We start from the raw sequence: 19,790 nt of genomic DNA, 5'->3' as shown, positions 1-19,790 counted from the left end.
TCCTCAAGTGTTCCAAACACTTGGATACACAACATTAGGGATGTTTTTTGGCATTCTCATCCCTGATGTTTTCATCCACAATCTCATTTTTGGGTTTACCACATTATTGGGTTTACCACAGTAGGGGTGGAGGCCTGAAGGTATGGCCACCTTCTTGCTCAATGTACCAAACTGATGATATTTAACAGTACTTTTGATTCTGCCTCCTGCCAAAACAGCTGCCACAATACCAGATGAAGCAATAGTAAGAGTGACCACCCTTTCCTTTTAGCTTTAGCTCAGACTGACATCATTTCCCATCTTTCTTCCCAATGGGGAAACAAAATGGCTTACATGTTCTATTTTATCCATTTTATTCTCACAACAACCTCCATTATATCCTCCATTTATCCTCCATTTTATCCTCATGACAACCCTGTGAGGATGGTCTGTATGACAGTGCGTTACTAGCTTAAAGTCAGCCAACAGCCTTCTACAGCACACTGGGGATTCAAACTTTAATCTCCTTGATCTAGTTGGACATTTTAACCACTGCTTTTGTCCTGGCATGTCAGGGAAGTCATGAAGCCCCCAAAGGTTTGTCACTGGAATATTTTTATTCTCCCTGTCTGTGCTGCCGGCATTTGCCTGGCTTCTGTTGAATAAACCTTTGTTTCTGTTGCAAATATTAAATGGATATTGTTCAACTAATCTGTGCCAGAATATTCAGATTCCCTTCATTTTTTGAGACTTCTAGCATGAGTAATACCTGCCACAAACACAGCCCACTAGCTGTCATTTAAAAAATAAGAGTTTGGAATGACACCCCACTTTCTTCAACCATAAGGAGTCTCAAAGTGGCTTACAAACTCCTTCCCTTCCTCTCCCCACAACAGACACCTTGTGAGGTAGGTGGGGCTGGGAGAGTTCAGAGGGAACTGTGACTGGCCCAAGGGCATTCTAATCTGGAGGAACCAGGTTTGATTCCCCGCTCTGCCGCCTGATCTGTGGAGGCTTATCTGGGGAATTCAGATTAGCCTGTTCACTCCCACACATGCCAGTTGGGTGACCTTGGGCTAGTCACAGCTTTTTGAAGCTCTCTCAGCCCCACCTAACTCACAGGGTGTATGTTGTGAGGGTGGAAGGGCAAGGAGATTGTAAGCCCCTATAGGAGAGAAAGCGGGGGTATAAATCCATACTCCTCCTCCTCCTCCAAGGTCACCCAGCAGGCCTCATGTGGAGGAGTGAGAAAACAAATCTAGTTCACTAGATTAGTGTCTGCTGTTCATGTGGAGGAATGGGGGATCAAACTCAGTTCTCCAGATTAAAGTCCACTAGCTGTTAACCAGTACACTATGGTTGGTGTGGTGGAATAGCAAGGGGGTGATAATTCATCACTGCAGCCTTGGGAAGAATGTTCAGATTCCCTTCACTGAGGCATTGCAGCCTCCATGATCATTTTACTGTGCGGAATAGCAAAATCCACTTTCAAACAATTGAGAAAGTGGATTGAATGTGCATTATTTTCCATGTGCGGAAGGGGCCTGAAGCTGGTGGCAGACGTATAAATTATTTACTGTATTTTCTGATTATTTAAACCCAGTGGTGGGATTCAGCAGAATCGGTTGTTAAAATGGTGTGTGTAAACAACCCATTGTTAAATTCTCTGAATCCCACCACTGGAATCAGTTGTTAAATTATTTGAATCCCACCACTGGTTATACCTTCCTGAGGGAACCAGAGCTTCCAAAGCAAAATATTGTTTAGTGGGTACTGTGGAGATGGTGTAAGCCAACATGTTCTGATATCCTTCATGTTTAGTACTGCATCTCACACAGTAATCCTGAAGCCTCAGGGTTGGAGATTCGGACAGTCCGAATCTGGATTTTGACCGAATCTGCTTTGGTCCCGGACAGTTTCTAGGCGAGCAGGGGCCGAAGATCATGGCTATCCGAATCCCATCCTACTTCTAATAGGATCACCTGTGAACTGGTTTTTTTTATTTTTTGGTGGTTTTTTCGTGTTTTGGCCTGCAGGGAGCGCATTTTTAAACATATCGGTACCAAACTTTCAGGGTATCATCAGGGGACTGTTCTGATGCTACCCCCAAGTTTGATGTAGTTTGGTTCAGGGGGGCCAAAGTTATGGACCCTCAAAAGGGGTGCCCCTATCCCCCATTCTTTCCAATTGGAGCTAAGGAGATGAGGGCTACCCTTTTGAGGGTCAATAACTTTGCCCCCCCTGAACCAAACTACACCAAACTTGGGGGGTAGCATCAGAACAGTCCCCTGATTATACCCTGAAATTATGGTACCGATACATCTACAAATGCACCCCCTGCAGGCACCCCCAGAAATTTGTCCAAGATTCTTTGTTCTGCAGTGACTTAGGCCATTTCCGCACAGCCCCCCAGGCGCCCCCACGCCAGCAAGAATTCTGCATTGGGGGTGGAAAACGTTAATATATATGTAGAAGTGTGTGTGACATCAAGCGGCCTCCAAGTCGGAGGACAGTGAGGGAGGGGCTTCGGAGGCCAGCAGGCTGATGACGGGGACAAGGTGAGTGGGAAAGGGAAGGGAAACAACGTGTTCCCGGTGGTGCCGTTCAGCACCACACCACCGGGAACACACGTTGTTGGAGCAAAAACAACCCTAGCTAAAGGAGTTGGTTTTTTTTGAAGTGACCTGATGCAGCCACACCTGGGGGAAGAGGCCGAAGCCGAATTACGGCGCTGCTGCATTGCAGCAGCGCCGCCTGTGCGAATGGCTCCCTGGGAATGGTGTTTTTGCCGTCCCCAGGGCGCCATAAAAGGGCCGTGCGGAAACGGCCTTAGCTGCATTGCTGTCAATGGGGAATTTCTGATAGAGGGCTGTGGAGTACACATTTCTCATGATAAACCCACAAAACTTTCAGGGTATCTTCAGGAAAGTCTCTGGATGACACCATCCAGGTTTGGGGAACTTTGCTTCAGGGGGCAGTGGGAGATGAGCCCTACCCTTTTGGGGTCCCATAGAATTGAACCCCCTGAAGCAAAGTTCCCCAAAGGCGGATCAGTGTCATCCAGAGACTCTCCCTGAAGATGCCCTGAAAGACTGTGACTGTACCTTGAGAAATGTGCACCTCACAGCCCTCCACCAGCTAATTCCCTATTGACCAACAATACAACAGAAGAATGCTGCACAGTACAAAGAGAATCTTGGACAAATTTCAGAGAATATAGCTACAAGGGGCCGCATTTTTAGATGTATAGGCACCAAATTATCAGAGTATCATCAGGTGACTGCCCTGATGATACCCACCTAGCTTTATGTAGTTTGGTTCAGGTATGGACCCTCAAAATGGGTGTCCCTATCCCCCATTGTTTCCAATGGGAGCTGATAGGGGATGGGGGCTACACTTTTGAAAGTCCATAACTTTGGCTCCCCTGAACCAAACTGCACCAAACTTTGGGGGGTATCATCGGAACAGTCTCCTGATGAAATACCCTGAAATTTCGCCAGTGCCAATATGTCAAAAATGTGCTCCCTGCCAGGCACCTTAATTTGTCCAAGATGCTTTGTTCTACATCTACTGATCCATTGCTGTCAATGGGAAATTTCTGGGGGTGCCTGCAGGGGAGGCATTCTTAAGGCCCCAACGGCATGGAAACCTTCGGGGCATCATCTGGAGACTGTCCTGATGATGCCCCCCACGTTAATTGAAGTTTGGATCATGGGGCCAAAAGTACTGGACTCCCAAAGGGGGTGCCCCATCACACCTTGTTTCCCAATGGGAGCTAATAGAAAATGGTGGCTGCCGCTTGGGGAGTCCATAGCACAGGCCCCCATGATCCGGCTTCATCAAAGCACCAAGGCCATCTATCATCAGGAGAGTCTCCAGATGATACCCTGAAAGTTTGGTGCTGCTAGCTTTAAAATTCTGGTTTGTGTTTTTCACCCCTCCTCCACATAAAGCCTGCTGGAGTGAGTGAGCAGTGAAAAACACAAACCAGAATTTTTAAAGCTAGCAGCACCAAACTTTCAGGGTATCATTTGGGGACTTTCCTGATGATACTACCCAGGTTTGGTGAAGTTTGGATCAGGGGGCCAAAGTTATGGACCCTCAAAGGTGTAACCACATCTCCTATTAGCTCCCATTGGAAATAATGGGGGATGGGGCACCCCTTTTGAGGGTCCATAACTTTGGTCCCCCTGATCCAAACTTCACCAAACTTGGGGGGTGTCATCAGGAGAGTCTCCAGGTGATACCCTGAAAGTCTGGTGCTGCTAGCCTTAAGAATGCACCCCCTGCAGGCACCCCCAGAAATTCCCCATTGACAGCAATGGATTGTGTAAATGTAGAACAAAGAATGTTGGGCCGTTTCCGCACGGCGGTGGAAACGGCTGGGTCGGCGCATTGCGCGCTGACCCGAAGACGCTGGGACTGTCTGCACGGATGGTCCCGGGAAGAGGTGGGATGCCGGCGCTGCGGAGCGCCGGCGCCCGGCCGACCCGGCGTGTCCCTGGGCCTCCGGCGCGTCGCCGAGGCCTGGGGACACGCCCCCCTGGCCCTGCACGCCTGCTCCAGCGGCGCAGGCCAGGGGGGCGTGTCCCCAGGCCTCGGCGACGCGCCGGAGGCCCAGGGACAAGGTAAGTGCCGGGCGGGGGAGGCGGCGTGTAGCCACTGCTGTTCACTCGGCAGTGGCTTCACTGCGGCGTATTCCCTAAAAGAGCGCTTTCCAGCGCTCTGTGAATACGCCGGCTTCGGGCCGGCCGGGCGGCGCGAGGGCGGCGCGGCTGCGCTGCAGCTGTGCCCCCTGTGCGAATGGCGGCCTGGAGACGGCGTTTTTACCGTCTCCAGGCCGTCATTTTCTGCCCATGCGGAAATGGCCTTGGACAAATTTCTGGGGATGCCTGCAGGGGGCGCATTTTTGACATATTGGCACCACAATTTCAGGGTATCATCAGGAAACTGTCCTTATGCTACCCCCCAAGTTTGGTGAAGTTTGGATCAGGGGGGCCAAAGTTATGGACCTTCAAAGGGGTAGCCCCAATCTCCTTAGTTCCCATTGGAAACAATGGGGGATGGGGCACCCCCTTTGAAGGTCCATAGCTTTGGCCCCTGTGATCCAAACCTTACCAAATGTGGGGGGTAGCATAAGGACAGTCTCCTAATGTTACCCCAAAATTTTGGTGCCGATATGTCAAAAAATGTGCCCCCTGCAGGCCGAAACGTGGAAAAACACCCAAAAATAAAAAAACACCCAAAATTCCCGGATTTTCCCACAGATTTGGCCCAGTCCAAATCTGCAAGGTTCGGAATTCAGCCAATCCGAACCCATTGATCCAAATCTGGGCCGAATCCAAATTGGAACGAATCTGGCTGGTATTGACCAACCCTAAAGTCTGGGGCTTCTAGCTTTATTTTCAAACCATTTGTGCCTGCCACAGACAAGTAAACCTTTGCCAGGTTTTCTTTACATCCTTATTGCGCAAAGTGTATATAATAGGGTTTAGCAATGGAGTCAGAATGCTATACATGAGAGGGATGAGTTTGGTATTAACTGATGACCCAGTGGGAATGGGTCTCAAATAGGTGAAAATACAACTGCCATAATACAGAAGTACAACAGTGAGATGAGAGGAGCAAGTAGAGAAAGCCTTTTGTCTTCCTTCTGTGGACTGAATCTTTAGAACTGTTGAAATGATGAAAATGTAAGATACAATTATACAGAAAAGGGGTGTCCATGCTATGAACAAGCCAATGAATAGCAACAGCATTTGGTTGAGGGAAATGTCACCACACGACAACTTCAGCAAAGGGGGAATGTCACAGTAAAAAGAATCAAGGTGATTGTTCCCACAGAAAGGCAGTTGAAAAGCAAAGACAGTGTGCACTGCAGAGTTGAGGAAACCACCAACCCAACTGACTGTGGCTAGTTGGAGGCAAACATTTCTGCTGATGATCAAAGAGTAACGCAGAGGTTTGCAGATGGCAATATAGCGGTCAAATGCCATCACTGCCAGAAGAAGGCATTCTGTCCCCACAAAGGAGAAGAAAAAATACAGTTGGAATACACAGCCCAAATAGGAGATGCTACTTTTCTCTGAGAGAAGGTGGGCCAACATCTGGGGAATTGTGGTGGTTGTGTAGCAGATGTCAAGAAAAGAGAGGTTGCCAAGGAAGAAATACATAGGGGTTCTGAGTGTCTGGTCAATCATGGTTAAGATAATGATGAAAGTATTCCACAACACAGTAAATGCATAGATAATTAAAAAGCCACTGAAGAATAAGAAATGTTCCTCCTGGAGATTTTTAAAGCCGAGGATGATGAATTCTGTCAGCTTGCTTTGATTTCGTGCCTCCATACTTGGCCTGCAAACAAAAAACATTTTTTTTGTAATTCATACAGAAGTTCATTAGTAGCATTTCGAGTTAAACTTCCATACATTTGTAAAAGTTTGTTGTGCTTTTGAACATTCCAATAAGTGGGATAAATTCTAAGGACTCCATCCTGAAAAATATTTGCACAGTAGAACTTATGCCTTTGCTGCATTTCCAGTGTGGTTTGGAAATACCTGAAGTGGGTCTAGAAGAAAAGTGGAGAATCAATGGGGGTAATCAATGGGGAATCAATGGAAGTGGGGAATCAAATGGAAGTGGGGAATCAATGGAAGTCAATCAAATCAAAAGAAGTGGGGAATCAATGGAAGTGAGAAAAACTTTGGAGAGACAAAGAGCATAAAGCATAAGACATTCCTTTTTCTTTGGGTGTATGTAAACTGTGGTCAAGTCACAGCTGATTTATGGCAACCTCAGAAGGGTTTTTTCAAAACAAATGAAAAGCAGAAGGATATGGTTGATGTCTTATACTCTGTAGAGTCTTCCTTGGTTGTTTCTCTTTCAAGGACCAACCCTGCTTAGCTTCCAAGATCGAATGAGATCAAATATGCCATGCTGCCTTCCCTCTCTGTTTTCTAAGTACTATTTTTTTGGGGGGGGGATGACTTTAGGATGACTCTGTACTTGATATTAGAAATGTAATAGGTGTGGCTACATGTGAAGTTCGCATCAAACTCAACATACTTAGACAACATATTAATTGCTTGCTCAGATAAGGTATTAAGACAACTTCACTGGGTGTTAAGAACATAAAAACGAGCCTGCTGGATCAGACCAGAGTCCATCTAGTCCAGCACTCTGTTACTCGCAGTGGCCCACCAGGTGCCTTTGGGAGCTCACCTGCAGGATGTGAAAGCAATGGCCTTCTGTTGTTGTTGCTCCCAAGCACCTGGTCTGCTAAGGCATTTGCAATCTCAGATCAAGGAGGATCAAGATTGGGAGCCATAGATCGACTTCTCCTCCAAAAATCTGTCTAAGCCCCTTTTAAAGCTATCCAGGTTAGTGGCCATCACCGCCTCCTGTGACAGCATATTCCAAACACCAATCACATGTTGAGTGAAGAAATGTTTCCTTTTATTAGTCCTAATTCTTCCTCCCACATTTTCAATGTATGCCCCCTGGTTTTAGCATTGTGAGAAAGAAAGAAAAATTTCTCTGTGTCAACATTTTCTACCCCATGCATAATTTTATAGACTTCAATCATATCCTCCCTCAGACGTCTCCTCTCCAAACTAAAGAGTCCCAAATGTTGCAGCCTCTCCTCATAAGGAAGGTGCTCCAATCCTTCAGTAATCCTCGTTGACCTTCTCTGCACTTTTTCTATTTCTTCGATATCCTTTTTGAGATGTGGTGACCAGAACTGAACACAGTACTCCAAGTGCGGTCGCACCACTGCTTTATATAAGGGTGTTAGCTTCCTAATTCATATCCATAGTTGTTGTTATTATTATTTCAGATATATGAATATTCCATCCATGATTGCTTCAGGAAGCACTGATATTCCTGAAGCTAGTGGTGATTCCCCTCTGAATATTTAGAGAACACTGGTTTAGTTGAACAACTATACTTCTGCAAGTATATGAGATCTTAGACAATGCAAGGGGAGCTGATTCCCTGACAGAAGCACTGTGGATATCAATATCAGGTGTGAAGGATAGTCTAATATTAGGAATATATTATCATTCCCCTGACCAAAGCATACAAGAGGATTCTGAGATGGAAAAAGAAATTAGAGGCCAACAAAAGCAAAAACGTAGTGGTAATGGATGATTTCAACTATCCCCACATAAACTGGAAAAATGCATATTCAGGTCATAGTAAGGAGAGAGCATTCCTGGATATGCTAAATGACTGTGGCTTAGAGCAGATGGTTGTGGAATCAACCAGGGGAGAGGTGATTCTAGATCTTATTCTACGTGAGACCCAGGACCTGGTATGAGAAGTCAGTATTGTTGAGTCGATAGGGAACAGCGACCACAATGCTGTCAGTTTCAGTATCTCTGCATGCGAGCAAGTGACAACTACTAATGTCAATCGCCTCACAACCTCACATATTTGGACTTAGCTTTCCCCAGTTTGCATAACATAAGAATCCTTCCTATGCTCTGGTTCAATATCATGAAGGAATGATAAGGCTGATTTTTACAGGAACAGTGCAATCTTATTTAGGGTTACATTCTCCTAAGTCTTTTGACGTCCACGGAAGCACATAGACTTAAAGGGAGTAACCATTTAGATTTGTTTCAGAGGTAGATGTGTTGATGTTATCAAGACATATTTTACTTGATCAACACATATATGCACACAAGAAAAGAAAGAGCAACTAATACATGACATGGAAGATACTGTTTCTAAGGTCAAATCTTGATTTTTAAGATACAAAGGAGATCAGTGGAAAGAGCAGGGGCAGCCATTATAGGAAGGGCTGAACCATGATCGACTTTCAAAGTGTTTGCGATCCCCTTTTGGGTACTGACCCATAGTCTGGGATAAACACCTTTAGGGCAACAGCTCCATACTGTGCCATAAGCGCAGTCCCCCCTGTATCCCATCAGTGCTCCTAAAACTTTTTTAAAAAACATAGCTGCCACCCTCGTAGTGTTTAAATAGAAGACTTCAACTCTTTGGCTGCTTCAGATGCCTGTTCATTCTTTTACAGTTTTTTTTTTCAAAAAAAGATATTAAGAGACAAACAAATTTGGTAGGCATCACCAAAACAAAGTCTGTGCATACAGATTATAACAGTGCAGTTCGGAAAGCAAGTTCATCATAACTGAAAAAAAAATCAAAAGGTACCAAACATAAAATACAAATGGGAAAAAGATAAGAGTTGAAAACGTAGACATTTCAACTTTGCCTAATGCCTAGTGTATCATCAAGCAAGGATCATATTTACTTACACTTGCATTCTCAGATCACAGTGTGGGACACAGTTGATTTCTTCAACTGAAGGGAGAGCCAGATATTCAAGTATGTTGGATGCCTTCTTAAAAATCTCCAAGCAGATCAACTGTAAGCAGCATCCAGTTGTGGGTGTTTTATTTGGGCTGAAATCTTACAGTTTAGTTGGCTGTTACCTTTTTAGCTAATGAGAAAAAGAAAGAATATGTTACCAAAGGGTTACTCAAATATCTGTCCTTGCACCAGGTTGATGATCAGAGATTGTGACCTGTTCCCATGAGAGATGATTAGAGAGATAAAAAAGAAAATTATTTCCAGTGAAATGTATATAATGAACTACTAATTAAAGATTGGAAGAAATTCTAGGTTACTGCTGAGGGTGTTATGAATAAAAAACTAAACGCTTCTAAATTATTGAGGGGCACAGCAGGGAAAAACCTGCACAGGGGGCTGGTGGCAGCAGCCCCCTTGGATACCAACTGGCGCCCTCTTCTGGCCCTCATTGACTCTCCTGTGCCTTCCAGGTGCCTAGCTATTGACATTTACTATCTACCAGTTATTCTTAATTACATCTACAGCAGCCCGTTGGTGAGAGCACGAGGGGCTGTATTGAAGAATTTTCTGTGGATCTCATGGTCCCCCTTCTCCCGCTTTTGGTTATTTAATTGTCTTTGTCTATAACCTGTGGGATAGTAGTAGTTTTTAACTGTTATAGATAATGTATGTAGAGTTAGTGGGTAATTAACTTAACTAATGTAATGTAGCATGTTAGGTGTAGTTAGATTTTAGCTCAGCCTTGCTTATAGCAGCTTAGTATTAGTTTCTAATTAGATTAGGGCAGTGTTAGCAGAACCTAATATCGATAGACGCCTTCTCCACTTAATTGTCAAGTTACATGAGAACACGACCATACAGGTAAGGTTCTCACACAAAGGTCATCTAACGGCGCCCATCTCTACTCAGAAAGGTGTAAGGCAAGGGTGCCTTCTAGCACCCCATTTGTTTAACTTTTATGTTAACACATTAATAACAGGGTTTCATAAGAAAGATACCCATGCACCTATCCTTACCGCTGATAAGAGTATAGCCATTCTCATGTATGCCGATGATGCTGTTGTATTATCATTGACAAGAGTGGGGCTAAAAAGAGCGCTGAAGATATTTGCTCAGATATGCACAGAGGAACAGCTAAGTATCAACTACACAAAGACCAAGATAGTGCATTTTAATGCCAAATTTAAGAAACTGAAATGGCAGTTGTTAGGTCATCAGATTGAACAAATAAAGTGTTTCAAATACCTAGGTGTGGTTTTCCAGTACAACGGAAAACCCTCAGCCCATATACAAACAGCCATACACACAGCACAAAGGAGCTCACAGGCAATCCTAAGATATTTTCGATCACAAGGGGGTGGATTTATTCCAGCGGCAATTAGATTATTTGAAGCTAAATCCCTGGCACAACTCACCTATGGAGCCCCATTGGCAATAATTTCGGATTTCACTCTATTAGAGAGAGTCCTATCCACATTCCTCAGAGCTCTTTTTAACACTCCTAAATGTACAGCTAATGTAGTTTTAAGACAAGAAGCAGGGTTGGTTAAAGTTGAGACAACCTTTTGGAGGCTTATTATCAAATACTGGCTTAAAGTCCTCTCCCATCCCATGGGTTTATTGCCTTTGCTTCTGGCAGCAACACCATATCCAAGCTGGCTAGAAAAAATAACACTTAAACTTACACAGTGTGGTTTGGATCCTGTACAATTATTGGAACTGGATCATTGCAGAGCAACAGCCTTGGTCTATCAACGGCTCAATGATATTGAAATGCAAACAGATTTCTCCTTGTTACCGGCGTTATATAAACCATTAAAATCTTGGACAGGTATCTCGGCTGCCCCTTACCTGTCCAATATAACATCTACGAAATGCCGCTGGGACTTTTCAAGGGCCCGTTTTGACGCTTTTCCATCAGCCAATCTAATGGGCAGATTTCAAAAAATCCCACGACATAGGAGACTATGTGTTTGCAACTCAGGGGAAGTGGACTCTGTATTACATATTTTATTGCATTGTGAACTCCATAAAGGGGAAAGGGAGGCGTTAATTCATCCATTGTTTATCCAGTACAGAAATTTAACTAGAGTTAATTCCGACTCAGTTCTTGTGAGAATTTTGCTGGAAGACCGAGTTTCTCTTATATCTCAGCAGGTAGCTAAATTTTGTATGCTGGCATATAGTAAGAGAAGAACCATGTTGGGACCAAGAGCCAGACCACATGAGGGTGACCGTAAGAATGCTACAAGCTGATGATATTTTTTGTGTGGATTTCTGTATCGTGGATTTCAGTGCAAATTCGATTGTTCTTTTGTTTGTTGTTCCTCCTTTTTCTTGTTCTTCTCTGCTCTTTTTTGCTGGCCTAATGGCCGTAATAAAACTGAAAACTGATTAGGGCAGTGGTTCTCAGCCTTCCTAACCCTTTAATATAGTTCCTCATGTTGTGGAGAACCCCAATCATAAAATTGGTATATATAAAATATAAAAGACCATTTTCCAATGGGCTTAGGCGACCCCTGTGAAAGGGTCATTCAACCCCCAAAGGGGTTGCGACCCCCAGGTTAAGAACCGTTGGGTTAGTGGGTGTTAGTTAGTGGCAAGACTGGGCCCACTTGTTGTGGAGTGTTCTAGTTGGGCTATTTGATAGAGGGGGATGGCAGTGATATGGGGGCACCATTCATGGGGCTGGGGATCCCAGTATTGATGGGACGGGGTGAATATGATGGTAGGCGGTGACCACATGGTAGAAGACGGAGGAGATATGGATATGCTCGTTCGCCTTCTGACCTCCGTCCTATCCCAAGGAACGAAGGTGGTTGGGTACAGGGGCACCCTGCTTCATCTCTGGTGTTGACAAATGCCAGGTCCATCAATAATAAGACAGCAGTGCTCTGGGATTTTTTTGGAGACCAGCAGATGGACCTGGCTTGTGTCACCGAAACCTGGGTGCATGAAGGCGAGACTGTCGCCTTGGGCAAGGTCGCGCCAACAGGTTTCACGCACCTCCACCAGTCTCGAACACAGGGCGGGGGGAGGGGTGGGTTGGCAATGTTCATCCATGATTCTATCCCCTATAGGGCTGTCCCTGTCCTGGAGATCACCGGCATGGAGTGTGTCGGCCTAGAGTGGCTGGCCTTGGAGAGGTTGGCGGTCCTTCTGGTGTACTGGTCACCTAGCGCACCCCGGAATGGCCTGCCATGGCTGCTGGAGGTGGTGGCAGACTGGGCGTTGCAGTTCCCTAGACTTGTTGTCATGGGCGACTTCAACATCCATGTCGACACCACCTCATGTGCAGTGGTTGTGGACCTAGTGTCATCCATGGCAACACTGGGTTTCTTCTTAGTAATTTATGGTCGCACTCACGAGGCCGGTCACACGCTGGACTTGGTCTTTGGGTCAGGGGTTGATATGGTTGTATCCTCTGTAGATAGAGTGCCATGATCCAACCATTATGTCCTGAAGGTTCAGATGGACCTGCCACGCCACCCCTGTCTAGGCGATGGGCTGATTTCTGCCTGCCTGCGGAGACTTATGGATCCAATTGATTTCCTGAATGCTCTGCAGGATCCTGAACCCACCAGCACACTCGATGAGCAGGTGGAGAATTGGAATTCTCAGCTCTCCAATGCCATCGAGGTTGTTGCTCCCAGTGTCCTCTGCGTCCCCGGTCTCGGTGGGTCCTGTGGTATACTATGAAACTCCGCCATATGAAACGGGTGCTCAAACATCTGGAGCGAGTGTGGAGGAAATCTTGTGATGAAGCTGCGTGAACATTATATAGAACTTGGGTGCTGTGTGGCCACTACGTCAGACTACACAGAGAAGCAATTGAAATCCATAAGCACATGGACAATTTTAACAGGAAGGAAGAAACTCTGAAAATGAACAGAACTTGGCTGCCAGTGTTGAAAAATACTAGGGTCAAGACTGTGTCAAACCAGCTCCACACAAACACAGGATGACCATAGACAAAAGAAACAGGCCAGGATACTTCTATTCAGATGCTCCCACCAGTGACCTTGCTATCTACAGGGTTACTCCCAGGCTATAGTCTTCATTGTTACTCATACTTCTATTCAGATGCCCTCAACTATTGACCTGGTTGCCGCCTTTGTTACTCATAGACAAGGTTTCCCCACCCACCCTGGACACTCCCCACACACCTTGGACAGATATATACTCCACTTGCTTTTCCAACATCAGATCCTCTGAAGATGCCAGCCACAGATGCAGGCGAAACGTCAGGAGAGAATGCTGCTAGAACACGGCCATACAGCCCGGAAACCACACAGCACCCAAGTGATTCCGGCCGTGAAAGCCTTCGACAATACATTATATAGAACGTTTATGAAAGCCTATGAGATGGTGACAAAGGAGCCGAAGAGGGCTTTCTTCTCCTCCTCCTCTCGCATCTGCTAGCTTTCGCCTGGCACAATTGTTCTGTGTGATTCGGTTGTTAATCTCTTTATCGGAGGGTTCTGCAAATTCTTAATTGGCTATTAGCTGTAAGGCATTTTTGAGCTTTTTTGCAGATAAAGTCATGTTGCTTCGCCAGGACCTTCCCGCCACATTGTCTACAATTAGTGAACTGGAGGCTCCCTTAGCATCTTCAGGCCTTTGTTTGGCCCAGTTTTCCCTGCTCTCCGAAGCTGCTGTTGACGGGGCCTTGGCTGCTGTTAGACCTACTACTTGTCCTCTGGATCCGTGCCCCTCCTGGCTTATTCAAACTTGCTGGGAGGAGTTACGACCCCACCTGTTGAATGGCTCTCTTGAACAAGGAGTCTTTCTGGGTGGGTTGTAGGAGGCAGTGATCCGCCCACTCTTGAAAAGACCATCGTTAGATCTAGGAGAATTGGAATACCCCAGAAATGTGATTTCATCAGTTCCAATCTAAATCTAATCAACCACTGAATGTTCCCTGACTTTGATTCATGAAGCCATTGTCCACTGCATTATGTCCTCTCTCAGAGGACAGAAACTTTGTTTGGGAAGGTTAGCTCCCTTAACATTGCTGGAGGGCCAGTTTTTCCTATAACTGGGCTGCCTACACTGCAGTCTTTGTTCAGTGTTTTCTGAACTCTGATCTAGTTATATTGTGCCCAGTGCTCCTTTACTTCTCAAAATTCAATGCAGGCATAGGACTCCACCCTTTTGGACCTTTTATCTTCAAGATAGGTAATTATCACTCAGTCCACATGGCCTACTCTTTTCCAAACCTATCCCGTCACCTCTTTCTAAATCCTAGGACTCTTGATGTTCTCCGTGTCCTTCTATTTTACCATTTGTGTGTTTGTAAGTTTATAATGTTTTTTCAACAAAAATAGTTAAATTTTACTTCCCCTACAACTGCAGTTTTCTGATGGAGGAAAACCTTTATAAACTCAGGTGGCAAACTAGTTACTCCCTCTTTCAGCACAAGTTGTGCTCCCACTAACTCTTCATTCAAAAGGGAACATACCTTATCACTTTGGGTTATAGGGAGGCCAGCTAAGACGCTAAGACACAGTTGTCACTGCCTCAACCATGGACCTGGTGGAACATATGTGTCTTGCAGGCCCTGTGGAATTAAGCCAGATTCCACAGGCCTCAAGTCTCCTTCAACAGGGAGTTCCACTAGGCCCTGTTCTAATTTTCTTGATGGGCATCTGGAGGATTCTTCCAATCCCACAGGTGTCATCCCAGGATTGAATGTCACAACATTTCTGCATCTGCTACCAGAAGCACTGAGCAGTGATAGAAGACAGCCTTGAACTCCACTTGGTATATTTTGCAGCACTGGGAACCTGATTAAATGAGCTACAGAATTGAGTGGATTTTTGATATGTGATCAAACCATGTTGATAAGCAAGCTGTTGTTTTTTCTCCTCCTCCTTTGGAAGGCAATTTTGATATTAATTTCACTGGTGAGTTGTTGCTGTTTTTAACCTTGCTACCAACATTTCCATCAGTGGTCAGTCTTTACACATATGGCTCTTATTTATTTGGGATTGTGAAGATGACTGCAATACTTAGGCTTTCCTATTAAATAGTTCTTTTGTCTTGTGAAACTCAAAGGTTCACATCTTGAACTGTGTTACCTTCAAAGGGTCTAATTATGGGTATCCTTTGTACCAGGGTGGGCAACTCTTGATTGTGAAATGCCTGGGTATTTGGAGAGGGAATTTTAGGAGAGGAGGGACTTCAGTGGGCTACAATACCAGACTCTACCCTCAAAAGAAGCCATATTCTCCTGGGGAGCTGCTCTATGTCATCTGGAGATCCGTTGTAACTCTGGGAGATTTCCAGTGCCCACCCAGAGGTTGGCAAATCTAGTTTGCATTAAGATATTAATATGGATGATATCAGTGTTCCATATGGACCTGATGATTTTTGGCACGATTGTTGCTATAAAAATGAATGAATAAAACAGATGCAAACTGGAAAAAAAATGCTGTGATGAAAATTATGTGATCTGCATTGTAATCAGACATATGGTACAGGGCTATGGTAAGAGTATAACAATATAAGGCAAAAAAAAATTAGATGAATCCCATTCTCTGTCACCCTCTGAGTTCAGATTCACATAGGTGGATCCCCAATAGAAAGTAAATTGATGAAGAGAAGCAGAATTTGGATTTATACCCCCACAAACTTTTCTCTCCTTTTTAAAATTTTATTTTAATAGCATTTATTTCCATTTCTGTACATTCCATTTCAAAACTTATGTATAAAAGGATAGGATAAAGAGAGGGGAAAAAGGACCAAAATACAGAGTGAGAAAGAAAAAAAAATCTCAGTTACACTTAACTATCCAACATAGACTTAAGTGATTGTTTATATCATATTCCCCAGCAGCATTAGATAACTAAACAGACGATTAGCCAAAAATTAAGCTGCTCCATTGGGTTCCATATTGTATAGTCGACTATAAGGAGATTCAAAGGTGCTTACAAACTCCTTTTTCTTTCCTCTCTCCACAACACACACCTTGTGAGTAAAGTGGGGTTGAGAGAGTTCTGAAAAACTGCAACTAACCCAAGGTCACCCAGCAGGAGTATAGGAATGGAGAAACAAATTCAGTTCACCAGATAAGAGTCCACTGCTCATGTGAAGGAGTGGGAAAACAAACCTGGTTCTCCAGATTAGAATCTACCTGCTCTTAACCACTACTCTACAACTTCAAAAAATGTGGCCACTATATTGTCGAAGGCTTTCACGGCTGGAATCACTGGGGTGCTGTGTGGTTTCTGGGCTGTATGACCATGTTCTAGCAGCATTTTCTCTTGACGTTTCACCTGCATCTGTGGCTGGCATCTTCAGAGGATCTGATAGTTGGAAAGCAAAGCAAGTGGAGTATATATATATACCTGTGAGTAAAGGTCAATAGGTGAGGACATCTGAATTCTCAGTTGCCAGGCCACTCCTATTCAGATGCCCTCACCTATTGACCTTTACTCACAGGTATATATACTCCACTTGCTTTCCTTTCCAACTATCAGATCCTCTGAAGATGCCAGCGACAGATGCAGGCAAAATGTCAGGAGAGAATGCTGCTAGGACACGGCCATACAGCTCAAAAACCACACAGCAGCTCAATGTGGCCACTGTCTTTATGGTCCAGACATGCAGATTTTGTTACCATTAGTCCATCCAGTGCCACTAGTTTAAAGGCAATTTGTTCCCTTTTCTACCAATGCAGAAGAAAAGAAGTACAACTTCATGCGACAGTTTTACACAACACAAAATTAACTTATAAAATTTATGAGCAAAGACATGGTGATATATCTATTGCCATGAAAGAGTTACATCTCATGAAGTAATATTTCTTGAAGTAATTCAAACTAGTGGACGTTGAACATGAAAGGAAAATGGGACACTCAAGTCCAGAAGGATTAATTTCATTCATCAGATGTTAGGAGGAAAACTTGGCTTCCTTCACAACAAGCCTTTCAGTTTGCTAGAGGTCCAACAAAGTCCATATATCACTACAATTCCCTTTTCTTTTTCTAGTCTTAAAATTGAATTTTTGGTAGCATAGGATGCAATTCAGTAAATAGCTTCATAAATGTTATTGCACTGTTATTGCTACTACGGCTTCCATTGAACTGTCTTTCTTTCTAGAAAGAAGACCAAATATTCTGCAATATCATTCATGGCAGAATTTATGACTAACGTATATCAGCAGGAGCACTAGTGAAGGAAATGACCAACTACAGCACTATGTCTGAATTCCAATTTCTGGGCTTCAACAGTCTTCCAGGATGGCAGACTCTACTTTTCATTATGTTCTTAGTTATTTACATCTTAACTATCACAGGAAATGTGGTCATCATTTCGGTAGTCAAGCTGGAGCCAGGTCTTCATTCTCCTATGTATACTTTCCTCCAAAATCTTTCTTTTTTAGAGATCTGGTATACCACCACCATAGTCCCCAAGATGCTGAGCAGTCTGATCATAGAGAATAAAACTATCTCTTTCACTGGGTGCATGACACAACTCTATTGCTTTGTCTTCTTCGGGGCGACAGAATGCTTTCTCCTGGCTGTGATGGCATATGACCGGTACCTGGCAATCTGTGACCCACTGCATTACACAGTAGCTATGAACACACGTTTCTGCTGTCGTTTAGCAGTAGGGTCTTGGGTGGTTGGTCTCTTCACAGGACTGCTTCCATCTCTGATGATCTCCAAACTAAGTTTCTGCAGATCCAACAAAATCAATCACTTCTTCTGTGACATTCCACCTTTGCTGAAGCTCTCCTGTTCTGAGACTTTCATCACAGAGATAACTATATTTGTGCTCTCAATATTGGTCCTTTTCACTTGCTTCTTGCTTACCCTGGTGTCTTATGCTTTCATTATCATGACAATCCTGAAAATCCCATCTGTTTCTGGGAGGAAAAAGACTTTCTCCACTTGTGGTTCTCATCTGGCTGTGGTGGTGATATATTACGGCACCATGATCTCTATGTATGTTCGGCCCAGTGCTAGCCTCTCCTCAGAGCTCAATAAAGTTGTCTCCATATTTTACACTGTTGTTACACCACTTCTCAATCCTATCATTTATAGCTTGAGAAACAAGGACTTCAAGGAAGGCTTGCAGAAACTGCTAAAAAAGAAGTGTGCCCTGTAGAAACAGGAATTCCACTCATTCCGTCTAGTTGATATCACATACAATTGCAAACAATGTTCTTCCATTGCAATGATATCTTACACATCTCTACTTGGATGTGGTAAGCTTATAAAGTGATTACTACTATGTCAAACAAAATAGGTATATGATATTTTGTTGATGGTTAATTCTCAATGTGTTTATTTATGTTTTCATGTATTTCTTTGGATTTTGCAATATAAGATTAAAATAAATCCAATGAAGCACAGGGTGACCTTGAAATATTTTTTGACAACTTTGATATATCCTAGATGTCTCCTGAAAAGAAATCTCTCCCAAATGCTATTCAACATCTATATTCACAGTCTTGCCAAATTGGTCCAGAGTTTCAGGCTGAAATTTTGGGTGTCTTCATTTTGGGCATGGGGTTAATGTAAGATTGTGTACAGTTGCACTAAAAGACTGTTTGAATAACCAGTACATCTTTTGAAATTTAATGCTTGGGTCAAAGTGACAACTTCATTTTTACTTTGAATTTGACACTATATACAATTCTAATGTAAAGAATCTTCATGTGTAGGGATACTCAAGTTAAAGATGTAGGGCTGCCTACTGCCTAGTGGGACTCACTTGCCTATAATCCTGTAATTCAAAGTTACTGTTCTCCAGATAACTCTCCTAATGAAGCAATTTGTGTGCCCATAAGTAAAGGGGGGGGGGAAGCTGTCTGATAAGATGGGCCCAATTGAGTTTGAAATTGACTTAAGATCTACTAAAGTGCTTCAAACTGACTCAACCACAAAGCCCAAAGAGAAAACGTGGGCGCAGGAGCTGGCTGAACTTTCAGCTCCAATGGATAATAATTGTCCCTCTGTGGATAGTTACAGTAAAGATCTTCAGGACTCTCTGATGACCTTGTCTCCTTTACTGATGCCACTGTCTCCTTCACTGATGCCAGCTAACTTAGTACAAGAGGCCCTTGCTGACTTCAGATTACTATCATCGGAGGAACAGAAAAATGTGGTTGACAGACTGGAAGGAACTAGATTACAATTCATTAATATCATGAAGGCTCCTGATGGGCTGAACTTAGATAAGGAAGTGTCTTGTTCAAACACAAACCGGTCTCCAAGTTCATCAAATCCTTCTGCTGTCTCTCCAGATACTGTATTTAAGCTTCCAACAAAGGCTATTGTCCATCATACGAGAAATGCTAGGTCTGACACAATTTTGTCTCCACCATCAGCTAATTTGGTTAATTTAAAAATGGTTGTATTCAACAAAATGTAACTGATATTGTGTCCCTAGGTGATGGTAATTGACTGAGATATTCCCCAAGTATTGAATTCCTCTCCTGGAATGTTGCTGGTTGGAGCAGGAGG

The 19,790-nt window shown here is 43.9% G+C and overlaps 2 protein-coding genes across 2 annotated transcripts; one reads left to right on the top strand and one right to left on the bottom strand.

Annotated features, from left to right (window-relative positions):
- Nucleotides 1-5,384: 5,384 nt before the first annotated feature.
- Nucleotides 5,385-9,347, bottom strand: LOC125444108 (olfactory receptor 5V1-like). The gene is made up of 2 exons (XM_048516546.1): nt 9,261-9,347; nt 5,385-6,333 (listed from the first exon to the last, which is right to left on the bottom strand). The coding sequence occupies exons 1-2, from the start codon at nt 9,266-9,268 to the stop codon at nt 5,385-5,387; spliced, it is 957 nt and encodes a 318-aa protein (XP_048372503.1). The 5' UTR covers nt 9,269-9,347.
- An 8,152-nt stretch (nt 9,348-17,499) lies between these two features.
- On the top strand, nt 17,500-18,447 carry LOC125444758 (olfactory receptor 11L1-like). Its single transcript, XM_048517402.1, has one exon. The coding sequence runs from the start codon at nt 17,500-17,502 to the stop codon at nt 18,427-18,429; it is 930 nt and encodes a 309-aa protein (XP_048373359.1). The 3' UTR covers nt 18,430-18,447.
- Nucleotides 18,448-19,790: the final 1,343 nt, after the last annotated feature.

Source organism: Sphaerodactylus townsendi, linkage group LG15 (genome assembly GCF_021028975.2).
Source record: "Sphaerodactylus townsendi isolate TG3544 linkage group LG15, MPM_Stown_v2.3, whole genome shotgun sequence".
Taxonomy (NCBI): Eukaryota; Metazoa; Chordata; class Lepidosauria; order Squamata; family Sphaerodactylidae; genus Sphaerodactylus; species Sphaerodactylus townsendi.
Note: the sequence above shows the minus strand (reverse complement) of the source record. Positions and strands in the feature narration are given on the sequence as shown.

What these genes read in the sequence shown, in the direction of transcription:
- LOC125444758 (XM_048517402.1), top strand. Translation starts at nt 17,500, where the DNA reads ATGACCAACTACAGCACTATGTCTGAATTCCAATTTCTGGGCTTCAAC.